At 41.7% G+C, this 26,189-nt stretch overlaps 1 protein-coding gene and 1 pseudogene across 1 annotated transcript; one reads left to right on the forward strand and one right to left on the reverse strand.

Annotated features, from left to right (window-relative positions):
- The first annotated feature begins 3,268 nt into the window (after window positions 1–3,268).
- Window positions 3,269–4,426, forward strand: LOC111762864 (guanine nucleotide-binding protein G(s) subunit alpha pseudogene; annotated as a pseudogene).
- Window positions 4,427–4,477: 51 nt separating this feature from the next.
- On the reverse strand, window positions 4,478–6,468 carry LOC131276134 (ret finger protein-like 4A). Its single transcript, XM_058288537.1, has 3 exons — window positions 6,183–6,468; window positions 5,127–5,408; window positions 4,478–4,566 (listed from the first exon to the last, which is right to left on the reverse strand). Exons 1-3 carry the CDS (start codon window positions 6,466–6,468, stop codon window positions 4,478–4,480), a joined length of 657 nt encoding a protein of 218 aa, XP_058144520.1.
- Window positions 6,469–26,189: the final 19,721 nt, after the last annotated feature.

Below are 26,189 nucleotides of genomic sequence, written 5' to 3' on the forward strand. Positions count from 1 at the left end.
TGAGAAGGAGGGTGCCACATGGGAGAAGTAAGGAATGAATGTTTGCTCATATGAGATACTACCAGGAGGACACTTGATACCAAACAGTTCCATTTCTACAGCACGTGAAGTATGTGGTTGATCTACATAGGGGAGCACAGGTGAGGGAAATTTAAGATAAACTTTGTCATAATGGAGAAAAGTTGTCTTTTCAATTCTGGATATTATACTGGTATTTATATATTTTCTATTGTTTAAACACACATACAATTTTACTTTGACTAGAAGGTACTCTTTCCCTATCATTTTGAAAATTACACAATTTGGGTATGTGCCAATGTTTAATTTATAACCTCCACAATATATTTAGTTGTTGTTACAAAAATTAAAATAAAAATATTTGGAAATTGAGCTGAGAATTCAGGATGTTTTTATAGAAATGTAAATATAAACATAAAACAAGAGAATAACCATTCATACTATTTAGTATTTAAAATGCAATTTATTTTTTTCCTGACACACAAGTATTTATACATGTAGCAACTTCACCAATATTTTTAATGAATCTCTATTTAATTAGTTTTTAAATATACTTTTCAGTTTTTTTATTTTTTGAAGAAACTTAGATTACATAAATGTTACACACAAAAAATATAGGGGATTCACGTATGTCCTGCTTCTTAGCTCTCCCACATTTTCCCACATCAACATCATTCTTTACTACTGTGGTACATTTGCCACAATTGAACACATCTTGGAACATTGCCACTAAGTGATGATTATAGCTTACATTGTAATTTACCCTCTCTTCTGCTCATTTTGCATTTTATTATAAGATATACAATGATCTGTATCTGTCAGTGCAATGTCATTCAAGATAAATTCCAAGTACTGAAAATGCTCCCAAATTACACCTATTTTCCCCTCTTCCTCCCCTTGGAATCTCCATCAGCCACTGCCTCCACATCCATGATAAAACTACTTCTATTGCTAGGATCAAAGTCAAAATGGACTACTCTAGTCCATTGCCCATTCCCCAATCCTGAGGATTCTGTGATGGTGATGCCTACTCCACCTCTAATTGAGAGGGGACTTAGAACCTATGGGGCAGATGGATGGGACTTTCTTGCTTACAGTTGCAGATTCTCTCTGTTCCTTGAGATGGCCATTGTCAGACTTCATCTCCTTGTTAGTTGTCCTGGGTGAGTCCAATGAACTGGAGAGTAGATGTTGCAAGTCTGTTGAGATTCAGGGCCCCAATGGCACGTGAATAGCCCAGATTTAAGTCTCTTGGATATACAACTATCAACTCTAGTACTAATTTTAGGTTTAATTAGAGGGACAGTATAGCCATGTGTGGGGAAACCACAACTGCTCCAATTCTGTAACAGTGGGAACCATAAATTCCAAAGTAGTGCCTACTGGCAGGGCACCAAACTCCTGAGCTGTCTGCCCTGCCTATAGTGTCTGGATGTCTCCAGAGCCCTCAGGAGCCCTGCTATTTGTGGTAATATTTACTTTGGCAGTCAGTGAGTATCTGCTGAGACATACATAAGCACAACCTCTGAAATGACCTCTAGACTCATTTTGAAGTTTCTTGGCCTTATGAACTCATTTGTCTTTACCCTTTCCCCTTCTTGTCAAGGTCTTTTTCCAGTTGCATTGCTAGTTGCTGGCTGGTAATACTCCCTCTGTGCCAGGGAGGGTCATCCTTGGGAATCATGTTCCATGCTGGGGGAAGGCTAATGCATTTATATACTGAGTTTTGGCTTAGAGACAAGCCACATTTGAGCTAAAAGGAGGCTCTCAGGAGGTAACTCTTAGGCACCCTATAGTACCATGATAAGATTCAATTTCAAAAGTAAAGTTTCATAAGTACAGTCATCACAGTCAAGGACACATAAATGGTCCATCCTCCTTCACTAATCACTCAGGGGATTCTTGCTGTCCCTTTGGAGAATGTGGCAGAGCTCCCCAGGATGGAAATCTGATATTTCCTTAGTTATTGCTTGGATCTCCACCCACTGTGACAATGCCCCATGAACACTTGAAGGCATTCGTATTCCTTGTAGGTATGCCCCAGTGAACCTCCTCCAGTGCAACCCCATGGCTGACACTGCACACCCATGATCCTCCCCATCATAGTTGCAACCCTTCTGTGATCCAAAACTTATTCAAAATTGAAGCCAACATTGTAGCCAAATACAATTAATATGAAAATGATATAATAATGATGGTTTTTAAAATAACAAATAAAATACCAAAAAAAAGTTTGAAATAAAAAATATAATTTAAAAAATTTCCTATTGTCTTTCATCACAGTAAGATCTGTGGTCTTCGATGTGACATTTTCTTCCATGTATTCACCCAGTGTCTTATTTTTTTCATTTGTCTTCAAAGAAGCTTTAAGTTACAGAAAAGTCATGTACAGAATATAGGTGATTTCCATATACCCAAAGTCCTTTTCCTTTTCCCCTTCCCCCTATGAATAACATTTTACATGCGGATGGTACATGTATTACAGTTGATGTACAAATATTGAAACATTGCTACTCACCATGGTCGATGATTTATGTTGTGGTTTATATTGTGGACTGTACGCTTTTATAGATTTGGTGATTTTGATGTGGTCTATGTAGAACAATTCCATTGCCCCAGAATGCCCCGTGTTCCATCTATTCTTTTCCCTCCCTCTCCCCTTGTGACTCATGGTCACCACCAAGATGAGCTCAGTGAAGCGCCATGTTCATCGTTATTTACAAGGACATTGAGGGCTTGACCTACTGGCCTGTCCTCCCCATTAGGCCCTACCTATGCTCTCAAGAGACTCCCGTCCCTCTGGCTGTGATCATTGCATTCAAAGAGAATAAGCATATATTCAAAGAACAACCACCCACAACATTTAGTATATAAAGTGAAATTTATTTTCCAATTAAAACTTCTTTGAGCCTCCCCCGCTTCCCCCGCCCGCCAAGGCATCTTTGGCTCGGGGCGGGGGTGGGGCCGCGGCCGGGGCAATAGGAGCCGGGCGGCAGCTCCGGGGGCTCCTGGCCCAGTCCGCCTCGGACCCGCGGCGGCCGCCTTCAGCCCTCTCGGCCTCGGCTCGCGGGGCGGGGAGCTGCGCGCGCCCCTAGGCTCCCACCGACACCGCACACTCCCCGGCGCCCGCCCGCGGCCCGCAGGCAGCCCCTTGCGCTCCTCCTCGCCAGCAGCCAAGCCCGCCCCGGCCAGCCCGGCCCGGCCCGGCCCGGCCCGCCCAGCGCTGCCCCGGCCCGCGTGAGGCCTCGGGAACAGCAAGGCCGAGGACCAGCGCAACGAGGAGAAGGCGCAGCGCGCGGCCAACGAGAAGATGGAGAAGCTGCTGCAGCCGGACAAGCAGGTTGACGGGCCACGCCCCGCCTGCGGCGGCTAGGTGCTGGAGAATGTGGTAAGAGCACCATCGTGAAGCAAATGAGGATCCTGCCTGTTAATGGGTTTAATGGAGAGGGCGCCGAAGAGGACACGCAGGCAGCAAGCAGCAAACAGCGGTGGTGAGAAGGCCACGAAAGCGCAGGACATGAAGAATAACCTGAAAGAGGCCACTGAGTCCCTCGTGGCCGCCATGACAACCTGGAGCCGCGCGTGGAGCTGGCCAAGCCCGAGAACCAGCTCAGCGGGGGCTGCACCCTGAGCGTGGTGCACGCGCCTGACTTGATTTCCCTCCCAAGCGCGCCAGGGCTCTGCGGGAGGAGGAGGGCGCTCCTGCCGCCAGCGCGCCAGTGGGTGCCCGCTGACTGCCTGCGCCCAGGGCTGCGTGGACGAGACTGATGTCGTCAAGCAGGCCCACTCGTGCCCAGCGACCAGCGCCTGCCTCGCGGCCGCGTCCTGACTTATGAAATCTTTGAGACCAAATTCCAGGTGGACAAAGTCGGCTTGGCCGTGGTCGATGTGGGCGGCCAGCGCGAGGACCAAGCGGGCCCGCCCCGCGCTGCGCGGCCATCACTTTGGCGTAGCCAGCGGCAGCTGCGACGTGGCCCTTCGGGAGGACAGCCCGGCAGCCGCGGCCGCGGCCCTGCACCTCTCCAAGGGCGTCTGGAACAAGGCGCGGCTGCGCACCGTCTCTGCGATTCTGTTCCTCAACCAGCGAGACCTGCTTGCTGAGAAAGGCCTTGATGGAAAATTCAAGATCGAGGACTGCTGTCCAGCATTTGCTCGCTACGCTGCTCCTGAGGATGCTGCTTCCCAAGCCCGGAGAGGACCCACGCGTGACTCGGGCCAAGTGCTTCATCCGCGACGAATTCCTGAGAATCAGCACTGCCATGGAGACGGGCGCACCGCTGCTTCCCCGCTTCACCTGCGCTGTGGCCACCGGAACATTCGCCGCGTGTTCAGTGACTGCGAGATGTCACCAGCGCACGCGCCTTGGTCAGGACGAGCTGCTCTAAGGGCAGCCCCTACACTTAATTAAAGCCTTAAGCACAATTAATTAAAAGTGAGACGTAATTGTCCACGCAGTTAATCACCCACCATATGGCATGATTAACAAAGCAAATTTTCCTTTCCCGAGTGATTTTGCAAACCCCCCTTTTCCCTTCAGCTTAAGGCCGCCTAAAAGAAAAAGACAAAAAGGCCACAAAAGTTCCCTCTCACTTTCAGTAATAAATAAATAAATAAATATTGTTTTGTACACCATTAAAAAAGTCAGAATAAAAATAAAATGTGGGCAAGGAAAAAAAATCTTCTTTGAGTTCATGAAACATAAGTTTTCCAAATTTCTTTTTTATTGCATTTATAATGTGTGTTCCATGTAGAAAAGGCCACAAGTATTAGCACAAACGAATGCTTAATAAATGTTTTCGTTGTCTTGGCTTGATTGGTCTATCCTGGGTTGTGCTGGAAGAATGGAATGTGTGGATTTACTACAGGACAAATACTCAGGGAGCCCTTATCACCATTGCTTAAAACTGAAGGAGAAAAGAAGGGGCACAGTGGCTCTGAAACTGGAATGTTGCTGAATGTAAAGGTATGGGATCCATCAGTGATGTCCCAAAAAGAAAGGTTCCCAATATTCATATCCAGGAAAATGCCCACTCGGTGTAACCAGGTGTTCACCCAGACTGCAGTGTGTGGCTTAGTGCTGGCTGAGAAAACATTTCCATCTCTCAAACCCGGAGTCCAGAAGCCATAATCTGAAGACCGAAGAACAGTTCCCTTTCGGTTAGCAGATTCCTTGCAAACACCCAGATCCCATTCTGTGCCTGTTCCCATCTCCACCTCCCAGTAGTGGCGGCCCGACGTGAACCGAGAAGAGCCAAGAACGCACACTGCGCAGCTGAACCTCTCAGCACGTTCTTCACAATTCTGTTTGTTATGTCCATACCCGACACTCCTCAGGTCCTCAGAAATGATTAGAAGGTTATTGGTTGACACTACATCCAGGGTCAAATCCACTGTGGAAGAAAATAAGACAGTTAGCGAAAGGACAAACTATAAACCCTCCACATTTCTACTGCAAATGCCCCAATACAGGGTTGAATAATGTTCCTTTAATTCTTTTTTCACTAAAGCAAATTTTTTTAGAAAAGTCACCTAGCACTGTTGAAGAGTTTAAAATATCCCATTTTATGGCAGAATGGGTCTTTCATTCACAGTAAGGATTCTGTTTGTATTAAACTATGTGGTTATTTGATTATTCTTCTCTTTAATGCATAAGATCCCTGAAGGCGGGTACCATCACAGTTGTTTGTTCTCAAATTACAGACAGCATTAAGGAAGAAAAAGTATTCTATTTATTGTAAAATAATGTTCAAATATTAAACTTTCTTTTCTCTTTGCTATTAGATTCCCAGTTCACCTTGGTGGCTGGGGAGTTGCATGTACACTTTAAAATTGCTATGGTTTTATCAAAATTAAGAGTTAATGTTAGGAAGCCAGAGGCAATGGATTACTTCTGCCTTACTATTATTCAACATTCAAAGTACTCATCAGCCAGCTGTGGCTACTGTTTTGGACAACACAGTTCTAGGGCATGAACAAAATACATTTTCTTTAAAATATCCAGTGCAGTTGAATCTAATCTACACTCCGAGGTGAGAACAACTGATGTTTGTGGCACATAGAAATTGTAGGTGTCAGAATTGAACTAATGCCCATATTTAATATTGAACCTTTTGAGTAGTTGTTTATTCCAGGGTCCATTGTGGGAAGTTATACAGATTCCTTACCTTGGAACTTTAATATCTTTGGGTTCATCTGTAGAATAGTTTTCAGTTGGGGCTCCAGTTCTCGGACCTTGGAAACCAGCTCCCCCAACTGGCAAACGTGTCTGATGTCATTCTTCTGTGAGACCACAGGGCAGGAAGGGCACAATATACCCTCCAGATGGGGCTCCTCCTGCAGTGAACTGGTGCAGTGCAGGCAGCAGGCATATCCACATTTTAGGAACACTGGGTTTTCAAGGTAGGTCATGCAGATAGGACATCTGCTTGCCTTTTTAAATTGTTCAGCCATGCCCAATCTCCAGGTAAAATCTACATGAGAATGGAGTTTACAGAATCGAAGGACCCAGATGTTTTCTTCTTTACATTCATAGAGTTGTCATGTACCTTCTATGAGCAATCATTAGCCCCAGATAATGAAAATTCAATATGCATACAAGTATAAATATAAAATTCATGTCCTTGAACTTCTGATATTTGGAATCTAGTTGGAATTAAGAATATAATTCATTATTTGGCATTAAATTGAAGTCATGAAAGGATCTAGACCTGGGGTGTCTAATATGATAGACATAAAACTCATGTGGTTCATGAGCACCTAAAAATTCACTTGATCTAAATTGAGCTGTGCAGTGATTGCAAAATACAGACTGGAAGTTTAAGACACACTAACAAAAAGAGAATGTAAACTCTCTCATTCATAACTGTTTGTAATCAATTACATATTGAAATAATTATAACTAGAATATTAAATAAATTGGGTATGTTTCTTTTTTACTTTATTAAGGTGGCTATTAGAAAATTTCTAATTACATATGTGGGTTACTCTATATTTGTATTGACTAGTGCTGGTCTAACTCGGAGATCAACCAACTACTCTGCCAGCTGGTGTGTCCTGGATGTAGCAGAAACCCACAGCAACAGCTGAGAAGTTCAAGTCAGTGGAGAAACTCAATTCACCATCTGCTAGAATTGTCTAAGCTATCATTTGATAAAGAAAACCAAGACTATATCATTTCTTCTGCCTGAATATTGAAAATCAAGTTTCTGTCTACTATTCCTAGAGCAGTGGGACCAAGAGTCCCAAATCACAGATTGTGGGTGGCATTGAGTTGGCCTCAGACAACACTTGCAGAAATAATAAATTATTAATTTCCTGGTGCTTGCTCTCTCATATCTGCCATTTGCTGAAATTTGAGAAATAGAATTGAAATTAGATAGGATGGCACTCACCACTCCTCCACTAGATTCTCCTCTGGCTACAGCTGCTTCCTCTGTCAGCTCAGTTCTGAAGTGAAAAGCACTGACAGTGCCTCTTCCCACTTTATATCCTGCATCTCGTCTTGATTTAATCAAGTTTTGATTTAATTATGGCATAAAAGATGACATAGAAAGATTATTACAAAGGAGATCCTTTTGTCTTGAAGTTACTTTTCCTATTAGTATGGACAAATATTTCCATGTTCTTATCACTCTAGATTACATTTTCAACATTATTTTTGGTGGGAGTAGGATTTGGTATTAGGACATAAATTTTAAAACAAACTATTTGTCATCGACATTAATCCTTATGAATAGACTTAGTATCAATGAGTTGGGATTTTTGTTTTTTTGCTCACAAAATAAAACTTTCTAGTATTTATATCAAGGAAATTAATTAAACCTATTCGGAGGGAGGCGGGGCAAGATGGTGTCTGAGTGAGTGCACCTTATAGTCTCTCCTGCAAAGAAGCAGCTGCGCAGTGTTGGAAATTCTTCAGGACCAGGCTGTTTCGGGATTTTGCAGGGCAGAAGGTGTCTGGACATGGATTTGGTGGGATGGTGACAGAGAAGATTCGTGTAAAAGGTAGAATTGAGGCTCTCTTACATGGAGATAGGGGCTGCGCACAGGACGCTCCCCCCTGGGGCGGGTGGTGCAGCAGTGGTGATTCCTGGAGGCTCTGCAGTGCTGGGGAATTCATAAGCCCTGAGCAGGCCATTCAGGGGCTTGCAGGGCAGAAGGTCTTTGGAAACCAATTTGGTGAGACAGAGACGGAGATTATGCGAGGCGTGGAATTTTGGGTTTCTCACACGGATATCAGCACTTCCGGCTAGAGCCCCTCCCCGTAGGCCTGGCTGCCAATCTGCAGCGGTCCTTAAATTGGACACAATAAATAGGCACCACCAGAGGGCTGTTTCAGGGGCTTGCAGGTTGGGAGGTGGCTGGAAGCTGACTAGGAGAAACAGAGATGGAGGAGTATTTTGTGAGACATGTAATTTTGGGTTTCTGACTGGATATCAGCACTTCCGGCTAGAGCCCAGCCCCCTAGGCCTGGCTGCCAATCTGCAGCAGTCCTTAAATCAGTCACAATAAAGAGGTACTCCCAGGAGGCTGTTTCAGGGGCTTGCAGGGAGGGAGGTGTCCTGAAGTCGAATTGGTGACACACTCACAGAAAAGACTCTTGTGAGAGGGGGAATTTTGGGTTTCTGACACAGAGGTCAGAGTTTGTGGATGTGACCCCCCTCATAGGGCTGGCATTCAGCTGTGGGGATCCCTGAAGGCTGTGTTGCACTGCGGGCTCTCAGGCTCCCTGTTAACCGGATTTGAGGTTGCCAGGTCTGTGTCCCTTAAACCCTGGTGGCCCACACCCCAGAGACTCTCACCTCTTGAGTCTGCAATATCACAGACTTTCCATCCGTGAATCCACCATGCCCTGAGGTCCATCTGAAGTCCTTGATTGTCCTACCCTTCAATGTTTGCATTTTTTTCCTCTTTTTTCTTTTTCTTATTTTTTATTTTTTATTGTCCTGGTTGTTAATATTGCATTATCTCCTAGTCTTTACTCCCATTGTATCCCCCAAGGTCTTTTTTTTCATTTATTTAGGGGTTTTTTGTTGTTGCTGTTGTTGTTGTTCTCTTTCTTCTTTTCTTTTCCTTACTTGTTTCACTCCCTTTTCTTTACCCACTCCCTTTTTTCTTTCTTTCTTCCCTTTCCTTTTCTCTTTTCCCTCTTTTTCATCTTATTTTATTTTATCTTAATTATACAACAGGTGCTGCAGGGAACACCTCACTTTGGCTGGGTTTCCTCATCCTCCATTGCCTCGTTTCTGTTTGAATTGATTTTGGCAACCTACACTATCCCCTTTCCACCACATCTTGATATCCTCCATCATCTACTGTCTCTCCTATATACCACCTCCCTTTCTTTGGTCCCCAAATTGTCTAACTGTTAATTTCTAATACCTTTGTTTTGTTTTCTGTCTTTTATCCACTCTCAATACTGTCTTTCTTTTCTCTTTCCCTCCCTCATGAAAACACTGACTTTTTAATTCATACTATATTCCTCCCATATTCAGTCGACTACCTCATTATAGGTACTCTACTTACTGCTATAACTCTACACAACTTACATCAGTCTAATACCCATCCTCTCAGATCACATATTGTTGCTCTGGTAACATTTATTACCAACACTATTTTACACATTTTCCTTTTTTACACAATTGCCTATCCCTGGCCCTAATATTTTCCTTCAAAGTGAACTCAGCCAGCAACAAGAAATTAGAATAAGAAGAAAAAAGTGACAAAAAGAAGATATAACACTTATGCAAGAACAACAGCTAATTAATCCCCAAGACTACACAAAGAACCTAAGGAACTGATTAAACCCATCAAGATAAAATGATGACCAGACAGCAACAAAAAACTGCAAATGAAACCAGTAATCAGGAAAACATGGCTGAATCCAATGAACAAGCTAAAAACCAGGAAGGGGAGCAGAACTTCGCACAAGTAATTAAAGATCTCAGAACATATATCAGAGACAAAGTTAATGAAGTAAAGGAAGAGTTTAACAATATGAAGAAAACCCTTGGAGAGGAAATTGCAGATATACGCAAAAAGATAACAGATATAATGGGAATGAACACCACAGTTCAAGAAATCTAAAATACACTCGCAGCAAATAACAGCAGATTAGAAGAGGCAGAGGAGAGAATTAGTGATGTGGAAGACAGTACATCAGAAATCAAACAGAAAGAAGAATTGATCAATAAAAAGATAGAAAAAATCCAGCTAGCACTTAGGGACCTGAATGACAATGCAAAATGCACAAACATACGTATTATGGGCATCCCAGAAGGAGAAGAGAAGGGAAAGGGGTCAGAAGGGGTGTTGCAGGAAATAATGGCTGAAAACTTCCCAAATCTACTGAGAGAGACAGATGGACATATCCAAGAAGCACAACACACCCCAAACATCATAAACCCCAACAGGCCCACCCCAAGACATATACTTGTCAAATTATCCAACTCTCAACACAAAGAGAAAATTCTAAAAGCAGCAAGAGAAAAGAAAACCATCACATACAAGGGAGGCTCCATAAGATTAAGTGCTGATATCTCATCTGAAGCCATGGAGGCAAGAAGGCAGTGGTATGATATAGTCAATGTACTAACAGTAAAAAATTTCCAACCAAGAATATTCTACCCAGCTAAATTAGCATTCAAAAATGATGGAGAGTTCAAAATATTCACAGATAAACAGAAATTGAAAGAGTATGCCAACAAGAAATCTCCCCTTCAAGAAATTCTAAAGGGAGTTCTGTAGGAAGAAAGGAAAAAACAGGACAGGAAGAGTTGGAGAAGAGTGTAAGAGCAACAAAAAAGACAAAAAGAGAAGCAAAAAAACAAACAAACAAAATATGACAAACACAAGTCCAGTCAAAATATGGCTAACATAAATAATTCCTTGAAAGTAATAACACTGAATGTCAACGGATTAAACTCACCTATCAAATGATTTAGACTGGGACATTGGATAAGGAAATATGACCCATCTATATGCTGTTTACAAGAGACACATCTTAGACCCAGAGACTCATGGAGGCTGAAAGTGAATGGTTGGAAAACAATCTTACAAGCATACAATAACCAAAAAAAGGCAGGAGTAGCTATATTAATGTCAGACAAAATAGACTTTAAATGCGAAACAATTGTGAGAGACAAAGGATACTACATATTAGTGAAAGGGACACTCTCTCAAGAAGAACAAGCAATCATAAATATTTATGCTCCTAACAAGGGCACCTCTAAATATGTGAGGCAAACACTGGAAAAACTAAGTGTAAGAATAGCTGTATCTACAATTATAGTGGGAGATTTTAATACACCACTATCAACTCTGGACAGAACATCTCAAAAAAGAATCACTAAAGAAACAATATATTTGAACAGTATATTAGAGGAGCTGGATCTAATAGACATATACAGATCATTACATCCAAATACAGCAGGATACACATTTTTCTCAAGTGCACATGGATCATTCTCCAAGATAGACCATATGCTAGGCCACAAAGAAAGGCTGAACAAATTCAGAAAGATTGAAATCATACAAAATAATATCTCTGACCACAGTGTAGTGAAGCTGGAAATCCACAAGGGCCAGAGACCCAGATCTCACACCAAGATATGGAAATTAAACAGCACACTCTTAGAAAAACAGTGGGTCAAAGAGGAAATCTCAAAAGAAATCAATAACTACCTTGAAACAAATGATAATGATAACACAACATACCAAAACTTATAGGATGCAGCAAAACCAATACTGAGAGGGAAATTTATAGCCATAAATTCATACATCAAAAAAGAAGAAAGAGCAAAAATTGAAGAACTAACTGCACATTTGGAGGAATTAGTAAAAAAAGAACAAAGTAATCCCACAGGAAGAAGAAAGAAAGAAATAACAAAGATAAGAGCAGAGCTAAATGAAATAGAAAATAAGAAAGCATTTGAAAAGATAAACAAGACCAAGAGCTGGTTTTTTGAGATCTCAATAAAATTGACAAACCTTTAGTGAGACTAACAAAGAAAAAAAGAGAGAAGATGCAAATACATAAAATAAGAAATGACGGGAAACGGACTTTGGCCCAGTGGTTAGGGCGTCCGTCTACCATATGGGAGGTCCGCGGTTCAAACCCTGGGCCTCCTTGACCTGTGTGGAGCTGGCCATGCGCAGTGCTGATGCGCGCAAGGAGTGCCGTGCCACGCAAGGGTGTCCCCCGCGTGGGGGAGCCCCCACGCACAAGGAGTGCGCCCCTGAGGAAAGCCGCCTAGCGTGAAAAGAAAGTGCAGCCTGCCCAGGAATGGCGCCACCCACACTTCCTGTGCCGCTGACGACAACAGAAGCGGACAAAGAAACAAAAGCAGACAAAGAAACAAGACGCAGCAAATAGACACCAAGAACAGACAACCAAGGGAGGGGGGATATTAAATAAATAAATAAATCTTTAAAAAAAAAAAAAAAAAGAAATGAGAAAGGAGATATCACCACTGACCCCACAGAAATGAAGACTATCATAAGAGGATACTTTGAAAAACTATTTTCCAACAAAAATGACAATTCAGAGGAAATGGACAAATTCCTAGATACACATAAGCAGCCTATATTGATGAAAGAAGAAATTGATGAACTCAACGAACCAATCACAAGTAAAGAGATAGAATCCATCATTAAAAACCTCCCAACTAAGAAGAGCCCAGGGCCAGACGGCTTCACAGGTGAATTCTACAAAACATTCCGGAAAGAACACACACCAATCCTGCTGAAACTCTTCCAAAAAATCGAAACTGAAGGAACATTGCCTAACTCCTTCTATGATGCCAACATTACCCTAGTACCAAAGCCAAACAAAGACATCACAAGACAGGAAAATTACAGACCAATTTCTCTAATGACCCTAGATGCAAAAATACTTAACAAAATACTTGCTAATCGTATTCAACAACACATTAAATGAATTATACACCACGACCAAGTGGTATTCATTCCAGGTATACAAGGATGGTTCAACATAAGAAAATCAATCAATGTAATACACCATATAAACAGATTGAAGGAAGAAAATCACATGATTATATCTATAGATGGAGAAAAAGCATTTGACAAAATACAGCACCCTTTCTTGATAAAAACACTCCAAAAGATTGGAATACAAGGAAATTTTTTAACATGATAAAGAGTATATAGGAAAAACCCACAGCCAACATTGTTTACAATGGAGAAATCCTAAAATCCTTCCCTCTAAATTCAGGAATAAGACAAGGATGCCCACTCTCTCCCCTTCTATTTAACATTGTCTTAGAAGTACTTGCTCAAACACTGAGGCAAGAACCAGATACAAAAGGCATTCAAATTGGAAAGAAAGAAGTCAAAATTTCATTATTTGCAGATGACATCATCCTATACATAGAAAACCCTGAGAGGTCTACAACAAAAAGCTTCTAGAACTCATAAATGAGTTTAGTAAAGTCGCAGGTTATAAGATCAATGCACAAAAATGAGTAGCATTTCTGTACACGAATAATGAGCAAGTTCAGTAGGAAATCATGAAACAAATACCATTTACAATAGTAAATTAAAAAATCAAATGTTTAGGAATAAATTTAACTAAAAATGTAAAAAACTTATACACCAAGAACTACACAAGACTGTTCAAGGAAATCAAAGAAGACCTAAATAAATGGAAGAATATTCCCTGTTCATGGATAGGAAGACTAAATATTATTAAGATGTCTATCCTACCAAAACTGATCTACACATTCAACGCAATCCCATAAAAATCAACACAACCTTCTTTAAGGAACTAGAAAAACTAACAATGAAGTATATTTGGAAAGGAAAGAGGCCCCAAATAGCCAAAGACATATTGGAAAAGAAAAATGAAATTGGAGGAATCACACTACCTGACTTCAAAACATACTACAAAGCTACAGTAGTGAAAACAGCATGGTATTAGCATAAGGAGAGACACACAGACCAATGGAATTGAATTGAAAGTTCTGATATAGAACCTCATATATATACCCATATAATATTCAATAAAGCCACCAAACCCTCTCAACTGGGAGAAAATGGCCTATTCAACAAATGGTGCCTGGAGAACTGGATAGCCATATGTAGAAGAATGACAGATGATTACCATCTCACACCTTATACAAAGATCAACTCAAGATGGATCAAAGACCTAAATATAAGAGCCAAGACCATAAAGACCTTGGAAAGCAGTGTAGGGAAACATCTGCAAGACCTTGTAATAGGAAATGGCTTCATGAATACCAAAAGCTCGAGCAGCAAAAGAACAAATAGATAAACAGGACTTCCTCAAAATTAAAGCCTTCTGCACCTCAAAGGAGTTTGTCAAGAAAGTAAAAAGGGAGCCTACACAATGTGAGAAAGTATTTGGCAACCATATATCCAATAAGAGACTTATAACTTGCATATATAAAGAAGTCCTATATCTTGCAAATAAAAAGATAAACAACCCATTTAAAAAATGGGAAAAAGACTTAAACAGACACTTCTCCAAAGAAGAAATACAAATGGCTAAATAGCACATGAAAAAATGCTCCAAATCTTTAGCTATCAGGGAAATGCAAATCAAAACTACAATGAGATACCATCTTACTCCCATAAGATTGGCAGCTATGAAAAAAACAGAAGAATACAAATGCTGGAGAGGATGTGAAGTAATGGGAACACTCATCTACGACTGGTGGGATTGGAGAAGGATCCAACCATTCTGGAGGACAGTTTGACGGTTTCTCAAAAAACTAACCATAGATTTGCCATATGACTCAGCAATTCCACTGCTGGGTATATACCCAGCAGAACTGAAAACAAGGACACAAACCGATATATGCACACCAATGTTCATAGCAGCATTGTTCACTGTCGCCAAAAGTTGGAATCAAACCAAATGCCCATCATCAGATGAGTGGATCAATAAAATGTGGTATATACATACAATGGAATACTACATGGCTTTAAGAACAAATACACTACAAACACACGTGATAACATGGATGAATCTTGAGAACCTTATGTTGAGTGAAGCAACCCAGGCATTGAAGGACAAATACTACATGACCTCAGTGATATGAAATAAGCTGCCTCAGAGAGCTAGAGACTGGAAGATAAGCTTACAGGAAATCGGGGGGTAGAGGAAGGATATAAGCTGACATCTACATGGGGGAAATCTATGATAAGCTGGAGGTAAGTATGTGTACAAGGAAGGGATAAAATAGGGGCATGGGGTTACCTTTGGGTGGGGCTTTGTGGGCTTGAGGGGGGCTAGGGATGGGCGGATGGGTAATATTGCCCAAGAAATTGGGGGGAGGGTGGGGCAATATACAAACATAGGAGAATATCAGGTGTTGGTTGAGAGTATAATGCTGAGAATACCTTTTCAAAATGTAAGTAGGAAAGTTACCTGTTTAAGATACTCAAAGGGATAATCTGATGTAGGACAGACTCCTAGGGAATATGTGAATGCTCATTTTGCCAAAGTAGGTTATACCATTGGGTAGAGACCCATAAAATGAGAGTGAAGGTATACTCACATCCTGAGGAGGACTAATGCTATCAAATAGAGGGAACTGTATCTCTCAAGAGAAATGGTGGCTCCCAGGGCATTAGGGCAGTTGAGCAAGTCAAGCCCTCAACACTGTTGCAAGTATCTCTGAACATGGCTCCTCAAGAAATGAAGATTGACTGTCACTGTGGGCCCCAAGGGGAGGGGGAAATAGATATTGAATAGATGGAACCAATGTAACTGTGAGGGCAATAGAAGTGTTTCACAAGATTACACAAGGATGGATAAAAAACATGTAATATTACACAAAAAACATATAGGGGCTGACAGACTAATAATGTAAATCATAATTTAAAACATAGGAATAACCAAAAATTTAGAAAACTATATAGCCTAAAGTATAAACCACAATGTAAACACAAATATTACCTTGTTTGAAAGCCATTGTCTCAATATCTGTACATCAGTTTCAGTAAATATGGTATGAATATGTTAAAAGATTATCACTGTGGAAGGGAAAAGGTTGTATAATGGATATGTGGGAGTACTGTATATTGTATATACGAATTACTGTGATCTATAGCTCTTGTGAAGAGAAACTTAGTAATTAAGAAAAAAGAAAAGAAAAAGATAAGATGTAGAATTTTTCCAAATCAATATGTATTCTATATCTAACCTTTAAACTCATCACTATATTCCATTTTACTATTAAGGGAACATGGCATTATATTGGGCTTCACTTTTCAGGAAGTTCTGGATCACAGAGTGGTTCAACAATGGCAGTGGAGGAATACTGGTATGGGATGTTATTGACAGGGGACATATGGTTGACAGGGATTTCTACAGGACATGTGTCTGGGGTGCATAGAAATGTTTGGATATACTCACAGTGGAAACAATTAAAAACAACAGCTGGGGGGGTGTTGGGTTCCTAGCCAGGGGGGCTCTGTCGTGGTCCTTAGGGGAGCAGCAGCTGTCCCCTGGGTGCAACGGCAAGGACCAGTAAGGAATGAGGTTCCAACAGTGAGCCCCTGATATTAATGACTATTCTTGTGGGCCTATACACCTGAAATAAGAACAAGGCCTAGAGCAGCACTGTGCCTAAGAGTTCCCTCCTGACAGCCTCCGTGTTACTCAAATGTGGCCAGTCTCAAAGCCAAACTCAGCATGTAAATGCAATGCCTTCTCCCCAGCATGGGACATGACACCTGGGGATGAGCCTCCCTGGCACTGAGGGATCACTACCAAGTACCAGCTGATGACATAACTAGAAAATGACCTTGAATTAAAGGTTCAACGCAGACCAGCAGAATATCCCTGTCTACATATAATAACAGGAGTTAAAAATGCTATTTGACCTAAAGTAAGGGAGAAATGGAAAGGACAAATGAGTTTATACGGCTATGAGTCTCCAAAAAAGAGTCTGGAGGTTGTCAGAAGGATTGCCCTTATGCACACCTGAGCAGAGTCTCAGAGACATATAAAGCAGATACAACCCCAGGTATTGGTCCTTTTGAGGGCTGGGGAGACCCACAGGTTCTATGGTCATGGCAGATGGGGTTCACTGCCATGCCAGTTGGCCCCTCTTTGGAGATGGTGTTTCTGCATGATGGAGGTGGACTCAGATGGGATCTCTTTTCACAAGACTTCCATGCTACTTTACTGGAATTGTAGTTGGTGCTGGGGGTTAAGATATATCTAGGGGATTTGAATCTCTGGACTGACAATATGATAGCCAGGCCCTGAGCCTCAACAGACTTCAGCTCCTACACTCTGATTTATTGGACTTACTCCACTCAGCTAACATGGAGTTGAAGAATGTCAACCACCACACCATGGAGCCTAGAGTGCCTACAACTGAAAGCAGGAGGATTGCATCCAATATCCATGTGGAATCTAAACCCCCTCTTGACATAGATGTGGAATGGACACAACCAATCTGAAGTCCACAGGATGGAGGAATACAGTAAGGATTAGAGTGGACTTACTGATATTCTACTCATGAACTATTGTGGTTAATAATCAAGAAAATGTGGCATTGGTGTGGGAAAAGTGGCCATGATGGCTGCTGGGTGCGGGGAATGGGAGGAGGAGATGAGATGTGGAGGCATTTTCGGGACTTGGAGTTGTCCTGGGTGGTGCTGCAGGGACAATTACCGGACATTGCCGATCCTCCCATGGCCCACTGAATGGAACGTAGGAGAGTATGGGCTAGGATATGGACCATTGACCATGAGGTGCAGCGATGCCCAGAGGTGTACTCACCAAATGCAATGGATGTGTCATGATGATGGGGAGAGTGTTGGTGTGGGGGGAGTGGTGGGGTGGGGGTGGTGGGGGTGAATGGAGACTTCATATTTTTTGAATGTAATATTTTTAAAAAATGAATTAAAAAAATAAAATAAAATAAATAATTTAAAAAATAAAATAAACTACTCACACACACACACAAAACAAATAAAAATGCTGAGTCATCAGTTTATTTTAGAAGGGAGAAGCAAAAAGAGCCAGCCACCCTTCAATGGCTTATTGAAGCAAACATAGCAATTCCCTTTCACAGAGCAAATGGGCATTTGTATCAATACACCTAGAAGGGGCAGAGACGACCCATAAGGAACATTGTAATAAAGATGTTGAAGTTACTTCCATTTGCCAGGACCATTTCCTGACCCTGGATAGGGCAGTGGCTGCCTTTCTACCACTTTGGAAGGAGACATTTTCTGCTTCTTGGCTAAGGTCTTGTTTAAGCACCAAATAGGAACTTGTAGTTTTCAAGGGCAAAGCTTGAATTACATCAGCACTAGTTACAGATAAAATTAGAACACAACTTCTAATGTGGAAAGGAAAAAGGACTGAGGAATATTAGAAGCACATGGTCCAGGACAGGCAGACCTTTGCATCCTCAGTTCCCCTCTATGCCCAGTGGTCAAGCCTTTACCTTAGATTTCATGCTTCTGGATCTTTATCCCTGATACCAGAATTCTTCCTTTTCCTTTTGAGGGGACTGAAGGGATTGGCGTGCAACTTTTTAGGCTCCAGCTGGGCCTCATTTCATAAACACTACTGCTCCCTAAGAACTAGTGCTTCCCACTGCCCGCCATTCTTTGTGCAATTTCTTAAACTAGAAAATCCCTGGCAGGCCCTGGCCTCTGTGTCAGGTCCTGGTTGCCTGTCCTGCTGGGCTGAGGCCTGAGACATCATTCATGGTCTCTGAAGAGCAAGAGAAGAGCACTTACTGTAACTAGGAGAAAACACACAGTCTTTTCTGTGGGTCAAGATGAAGACTTGGGCCATGTGTTTTAAGGTCCACCATCTTGGGGATCTCCAGTTTACACTCTGCTGTGTTGCTACTGATTATCCTCAGGAGGAGTTTGGCTCTGAGCCCTTAGAGACTGCAGCCCCCTGGGATGACTGCATCCATTGTCCAAAATCTGTGCTTTGCTTTTGTCATTGGGGTATGGACAATTCCTTTGGGGAGGGAATGCCACCAGGACTGATGAGCACAGTCCTGCACAGACACACCTCCCCACAAGTTAAATTACTGAATGGCTTCCTGTCCCAGTGGTGACAGGCTATGTCCTGAGCTACCCCTTTGCCCTCCTCTGGCTTCTCCAATGTTCAGGAAATAAACCCCTGGCACAACACAGAGCCCCAGGGCCCTGCACCAGCCTCCTGCTTGCCCTACTGGAGAGCATGGAAGGCACCAAAGTCCACAGGGTTGGAGCCAAAACATGACAGGAGCCAACTGGAAGGCCTTCTGGCCAAATCTGGGACATTTTGTATCATAATAGCCAAAAAGTACAAGCCACTCAAATGCTCATCCAATGATGAAGGGCCAAGACAATATGACTTATCCATATTAAGAGATTATCAACAATAAAATGTATAAAGTACAGATATATGCTAGAAGGTGAGGGACCTGAAGAATATTATACTGGTGAAAGAAGCTGGATATTAGAGGTCACTTATAGTATTCCACACATATGAAGGATCTGCACTAGGGCAATCCAGAAGATAGATTTAGGTGTTGCTAGGGGCTGGGTTAAGTGGTGGTTGGGAAAAGTGACTACTATTGGGTCTAGGATTTCATTTGGCATTGATGAAAATATTCTGGGATTAGATAGTTGTGAGGTTTTACAGCCTTATCAGTATAGCAAAAAAAAACCTGAGTATGGCATTTTCACAGGCTGGGGTTATGGCATGTTAATTATAGCTCTATAAAAAATTTATTAAATAGATACTGGAAGTCCATAATATTGTTTGCCTTTAGTGGGTCCTGGACAGCTTGTGAAATAGACAAACACCTGCACATTCACTGATGGCCTTAAGAAAGCTCAGGGGCTTTCAGACACTAGAGGAATTGGGGGGTGGTCAGGTGAGTCACTGCATCCCTGGCTCTGGCCTTTTGCCTTGACCAAATCTGTCCATATCCCCCACCCCACCCTGGTTGGCCTCTTGGGAATGGCATCTTCCCTCATGTATTTTGGGGGGGGCTCAGAGAGGGTCTTCTCATTAACCCTGAGTTCTATACAAGCTGTTTAATGTCCCAAGTCTACCACAGGTAAGAAAAAGTCTTTGTGGGAACTTATAAAACAGCAGGTGGTGGCACTGCTCAGGCATTGCTGTACTGGCTGGTGAACTGCCATGGCCCTGACCAGGCACTACCCTAGACTCCCTTGTCCTTTCTTTGGGACCCCAGGACTTCCCCATGATCTGACACCTAAAGGGTTCATGCTTCATGACAGTGAGCCTCAGGACCCCGACCAAAACTGGTTTTCTTTCTCTTGACTAAACTGCCAGCCTAGCTCCTCAGGTGCCCCTTCCACTCCCTCCCCCATCCCGACTACCTCAAAACTAATCTAGTAGCTGTGGGACTGCCAAGAAATGTCACCCAGAATGCAGGAAAGCAAAGGAAAAAAACCTTTCAGACCCTAACAAGTCTAAATATGAAACTTGCACTTGTCCCCAATCATCCCCTCCCAGCTCCCCCTCATTCAAGCCTTTGGTCTGCAGCTGGGGTTGAGAGGCCACTCATCAGGCAGTTCCTCCTCTGCTTCTTCCTCTCCTTCAGCCTTCCTGAACTCCAGGTGGCCTCATCACAGCCCCTTGCCTGTCAGGGAAAAGCATGGCCACATGGCCCTAAGCTCCCTCTGCAGCCAAAGCAGACCAGCCTTTCCTGCTCCTTGTCAAGGAGCCATCAAGGCCTAGAGTTGATGAGTGTTTTTATGCTGAATGGCCCCAGGAGAAAGGCCTGTGCAGCCAAGAATGTGAGGGATGCTAACTTAGTAGAGGAGCTTTCCATGAGCACTTGGAAGTAAAATCAGCTGTATGTGTGCTGAGGTGGATTCAGTGGTCTATGGGGTGTGGTCAGTGACAGGGGCCCTGAGACTTTTCAAGAGGTGGGGGAAGAAGCAATGACCACTTTTACTGTAAAAACATTTAAATGTAACATGTTTAAGCACATAAAGGAAGGGCAGGTCAAATGAACACAGCCTGCTAGCTGAAGTGATGAGGGAGCAGAACCTACGAGTAAGCTGAGAAAGCCAGACAACACACAGAGAGAAAAGCTGAGGCCCAGAGAGAAAAGACACAGAATAGAGATAGGTGGAGAAGGTTGGGACTGGGAGTGGGGAAAGAGGAGGTGAGCTGGGGTCCTTGGGAGATAGAGAAAGAGAGAGCAGCCAGGCACCAGTCCCTTCTTTGTACTGTCATATGCTCTAATCTTACCCCAAGGCTAAGGGAACTAGTCGGCCTGGGCCTCTGCTTCTTGCAACCCAGTTCCTGAACAATGCAGACTTGGCCAAGAGCAGGTGCCCAAGGACTGGTAGAACCCATGCTCATAGACGCATGGTCTTTCCAGGTGATCTTATCTGTGAGTGTCTGGAAAGCCATTGCTGACAATAAAACCACAGTGGCTTCTGAGGTTCAGGAGTAGTGAGCCAAAGGATACCTACATCCTGGAGACACCCAGGGTCTCTGCAACAGTCCTAGTGTCATGTCTGAACCTGGATGCAAGAGGCTTGGGGCACAGAACAGCTACTCCTGGCTCTCCACTTCTTGAGATTTAGACAGTTCTTTGAAATGTCTCACACTTGTCCTCATCCACTACATGTCTACTCTTGTCTGGATCCCTGTAAAACAGTAAGGCTGTTGGCACTGAGATGAGCTTCCTCCTTGGTGAATGTAACCTAATATGATGATCAAATAGCCAGAATCACTGAATGCCAGCACTAGAAGGATTGCCTTGTCCTCTGTCCCTAATATGATCCTTGCACTTCCAGAATCACTGATTGTCAGCCCTGAAGTTTTGCCTTGTCCTTCATCCATCTGGGGTAAGGAATGTCTCCCAGAACATCCTACTGAGCACAGCTCACATGTCACCTCTTCTAGAAAGTCTATCCTGGTATTCCCAAGACAGAATACATAGTTTCCTCCTTCAAGTTCCCATTTACTACACTCATGAACTTGAGTCACAGATAGTTGTTTTCTTATTGTCCTCCTTCCTGTGGATTTCAAGAGGTACTCATGTTTTATCTATACAAATGCCTCCTAGGCCTTCTGTGCATCAGGCACCAGTGGGGATCTGGGATTCAGACCTGAATGGGACTGGATCCTGCCCTTGCAGAAGTCATTTAGAGAGAGATGATGTTGGATGATTGCAGCAAGAGCTCTGAGTGAGGTCTTTGCCACATGCAGGGGGTAGGGCCAGGCCTTGACAGCCATCCTGCAATGGTGCAGAGGCGCCTGCATGGAGCAGGAGCTCAGCCATTACTTGCTGCATGCAATTGAGGAGGCTTGGCAGCAGTGATAGCCTTAGCTCTTATTTAGGGAAACTGAGATGCAAGTTAGTAGCAGGGATAATAATAGAACCCAGTGCTCCTGACCCCTGTCTAGTTTTTACTTGACTAGGATTGATATCAGTAAGTGAAGTTATGGCTAAACAGCTTGCTCATCATTCCCTCATTTCTTTATTCCTTCCAGGGGCCTACCAGGTTACAGCCTGGATATGGAGAGCAAACCCTGAGAGGGCACTTTCTCCATGGTACTCACAGCTTAGAGATTGGGGGACTTTGATTTCATTATAGGAACCTTTGGTTATGTCACTTGATTAGATCACTTTAGGGCCTTTGCTTCAACTACCTCAGTGAGATGTGACCCATGTTGGGTCTCCACTCTCTTACTGGCATCTTATATAAATAGAGAACTGAAAACAGAAACACAGAAAAATGTGGATTCTATTTTCACACCATCATGTGAGAGATAACTCCAGGACCAGATACAGCTGAAAGAGAGGTCAAGGGAAACCCCTGGAGTCTGAGAGGAATGTCAGAGGCTGGAATTGGTGGAGCAGGCCTAAAGTGAGGAGAAGCTACAATCTTGTTTTTCCATGTGGCGGGAGCTGAGGATTGACCAGCAGATGACCCTTGATGAGAAAGCATCTCTGATGATGCCTTGATTTGGACATTTTAGCAGTTTTAGAACTATAAGCTTTTACCATAGTAAATCCCCATTTTAAATGCCAACAGGCTTCTGGAGTTTTTGGATTGGAATCTTGGCATACTAAAATAAACAGATTCCTAACAAATGGCAAATGAGAAATTAAAAGCTCATGAGATTTCTATGTTTTCTAGGTTGTGTTTTTATTTCTGACTCATGGCTGAAAATTTTTAAATAGAAGCCCTAAACTGTCAATTTGAATCTGTATGTTTGACATATGAGATTTTCATTCCTCTGGATGGTAATACCAAAATGACTTATAAAACTCCTTAAAAAGCTATATTCTAATTTGCTAGAAGACAAATAAATTATTATATAAAAATTAATATTATAGTCTTAGAAATTAAGGAAACTAAACATCTAACATTTCCAAGACAAAAATAACGTGTGCAAAACTATACCAAAATTTAAAAACAAATCAAATCAACATAATTCAGATAAGCCTTTCACAAATCAGAAGACTAACCAGTAAATAAAATTAACTATGTCTTCTGTAATGGCATATAAATAAAGCATAATTTTTTTTCCTACTTGGATATATTCTTCTTAAATTCATGTAGGTTTACTGCTCAAAGATGCTAACATTATATCTATGAGCTCTCTAAGAAGATGAAAAATGTAAATCTATGTTTACACAAATTGAGTTCTCTTGACAAACTTTTTTTTTTTAGCAATTGTGTTTTGTAAGCTTTTAGTCTGAAGACAGTTTCCAAGATATTTTTGGTATTTTAAATATGCAAGGTAAGCAGGATGTGTTTTTTAGGGAAAAAAAGAAGTATTGTCCAAAAGTAAAGTGACTGGTTGTTGCAAATTGAGAAACAGCAATGTGTAGGGCAAAATCTGTATAGATATAGAAACTGGTAGAAGGTGTGCAGAAAAGGAATTTTATTAAGGTTGATTAAGATTTGATAAGTTTATGAGATTTTTAAGAGTTCTTATAAGAACCTATCCTAATATGAACTTAGAATTTGTTTTTATCTTTGTTAAAATAAGTTTTCTTGGTTTGCTAGCCTGCTAAGAGGTTTAAAATAGTTACCTTAACCTTCTGAGTAATCTGCCTAGAAGACAAATATTCTGAATCTAAACAGAATAATGCTCTGTGCTTTATATTGACCATATAATAGATAATTGTCTTAGAAAACATACCTTCTCACCTTTAAAAGAACTAAGTCTTTACACTTTTGTTTACTGTGGAAGTTAGTGAGATCTACCTGAGACCTGCATAAGCATAACTTCTGCAATGACCTTTGAAATGCACTTTGAAATCTCTTAGTAATAAAACTCTTTTTTATTTAATGTTTTCCATTTTCCATCCAGGTCTTTTTCCAAATACATCACTGTTGGCACCTGGTAATCCCTTGGTGCCAGGGAGGCTCATCCCTGGGAGTCATGTCTCACAATGTGGGAATGGTAGTGAGTACAGGCACTATAGGCAAATCATACAGTTTCATGAAATCAACAATCCTTGGCAGGTCCTATTTTGGGATATATGATAATCTATTTCCACAATATAACAAGGTTAGAATCATTTATAATTTCCTTACTCATGATTCCTCTACCCCTTTTATCTGAACCTATATTTATCACTATCCCTATTAAAGATCTGTCTCAGGGATTAAATCTTCAGTGTGTTCATGTGTTTTTTAAGCAGAGTTGTGGCCAACACCTACTCTCCAGTTCCCTGGACTTGCCCAGAGTAACTAAGAAAATGATGGTGGACAAGTTCTATTCCAAAAATCAAAGAATATCTACTACTGCATGTGAAACAATTCTTTCCATCTGCCCCATAATAACTAAACCCCTTTCAATCAGAAGTAGTCAGAATCCCAAGTTCTTCAAGAATGAGGAATGAAAAAACAGAGAGGGGGAGTGTAACCACAGAACAAAGATTATTATTATTGTTTACCATCATGTGGTAATGAAAGAAATTTTAACTTGATATAAACAGTGATTATCAGATTTATGAGGAGAGGGGAATGGATGGAGAGTTGGAACACAGGACATTTGTAGGACATGGGAATTTTTCTGTATGATATTGCAATGACAAATACATGGCACAATATACCAAATCTTCAAGACTGAGGAAAGAAAAAACATGAGAGGGAGTGTAACCATAGAACAAAGATTAATTATTATTGTTTTATTATAACGTGGTAATGGGAAAATTTTTAACCTTGATACACAGTGATAATCAGTTGTTCTAAGGGGAGGGGAATGGATGAGTAGCTAGAACAAAGGACATTTGTAGTACATTGGAAATTTTCTGTATGATACTGCAATGGAAAATACATGACACAATACCTTTGTCAAAGCCTATAAAACTGTACAGCATGAAGTATAAACCATAATGTAATCTACAGACCTTGGTTAGTAGCAATGCTTCAATATTGGTTCATCAATTTTAAGAAATTTCTCACACTAATGTAAGATGCTAATAATAGGGTGAGGGGGGTTATATGAGAATCCCATATAATTTGATATAATTTTTCTGTAATCTAAAACTTCTCTAAAAATAAAGATTATTACAATTATTTTTAAAATTTGTGAAATCTATTTTAAGAAGAATGAAGTATTTTTCTTATAATAATGTTATAACTTCTCTATTTAATTCTGAAATCTTTTACTGTCACTTTGTTTATAGAGAGAATTGTATTATTGAGCTAAAGGGATGCTGATGAGTTCATATGGCTATGAGTTTCTAAAAAAAAAAGAGTCTGGGGGTTGTCAGAAGGATTGCCCTTATGCATACCTGAGCAGAGTCTCAGAGACAGATAAAGTAGATACAACCCCAGGTATTGGTCCTTTTGAGGGCTAAAGAGACCCACAGGTTCTATGGTCATGGCAGATGGGGTTCACTGCCATGCCAGTTGGCCCTTCTTTGGAGCTGGTGTTTCTGCGTGATGGAGCTGGACTCAGACGGGATCTCTTTTCACAAGCCTTTCATGCTACTTTACTGGAATTGTAGTTGGTGCTGGGGCTTAAGATATATCTAGGGGATTTGAATCTCTGGACTGACAATATGATAGCCAGGCCCTGAGCCTCAACAGACTTCAGCTCCTACACTCTGATTTATTGGACTTACTTCACTCAGCTAACATGGAGTTGAAGAATGTCAACCACCACACCATGGAGCCTAGAGTGCCTACAACTGAAAGCAGGAGGA

This window comes from Dasypus novemcinctus, chromosome 26, assembly GCF_030445035.2.
Source record: "Dasypus novemcinctus isolate mDasNov1 chromosome 26, mDasNov1.1.hap2, whole genome shotgun sequence".
Classification (NCBI taxonomy): domain Eukaryota; kingdom Metazoa; phylum Chordata; class Mammalia; order Cingulata; family Dasypodidae; genus Dasypus; species Dasypus novemcinctus.

What these genes read in the sequence shown, in the direction of transcription:
- LOC131276134 (XM_058288537.1), bottom strand. Translation starts at nt 6,468, where the DNA reads ATGGCTGAACAATTTAAAAAGGCAAGCAGATGTCCTATCTGCATGACC. An exon ending in AAAGATATTAAAGTTCCAAG is followed by an intron (nt 5,409 to 6,182) that starts GTAAGGAATCTG and finishes TTTCTTCCACAG; the next exon opens with TGGATTTGACCCTGGATGTA. An exon ending in TTATGGCTTCTGGACTCCGG is followed by an intron (nt 4,567 to 5,126) that starts GTTTGAGAGATG and finishes TTTTTCTTTTAG; the next exon opens with GCGGCCTTAAGCTGAAGGGA.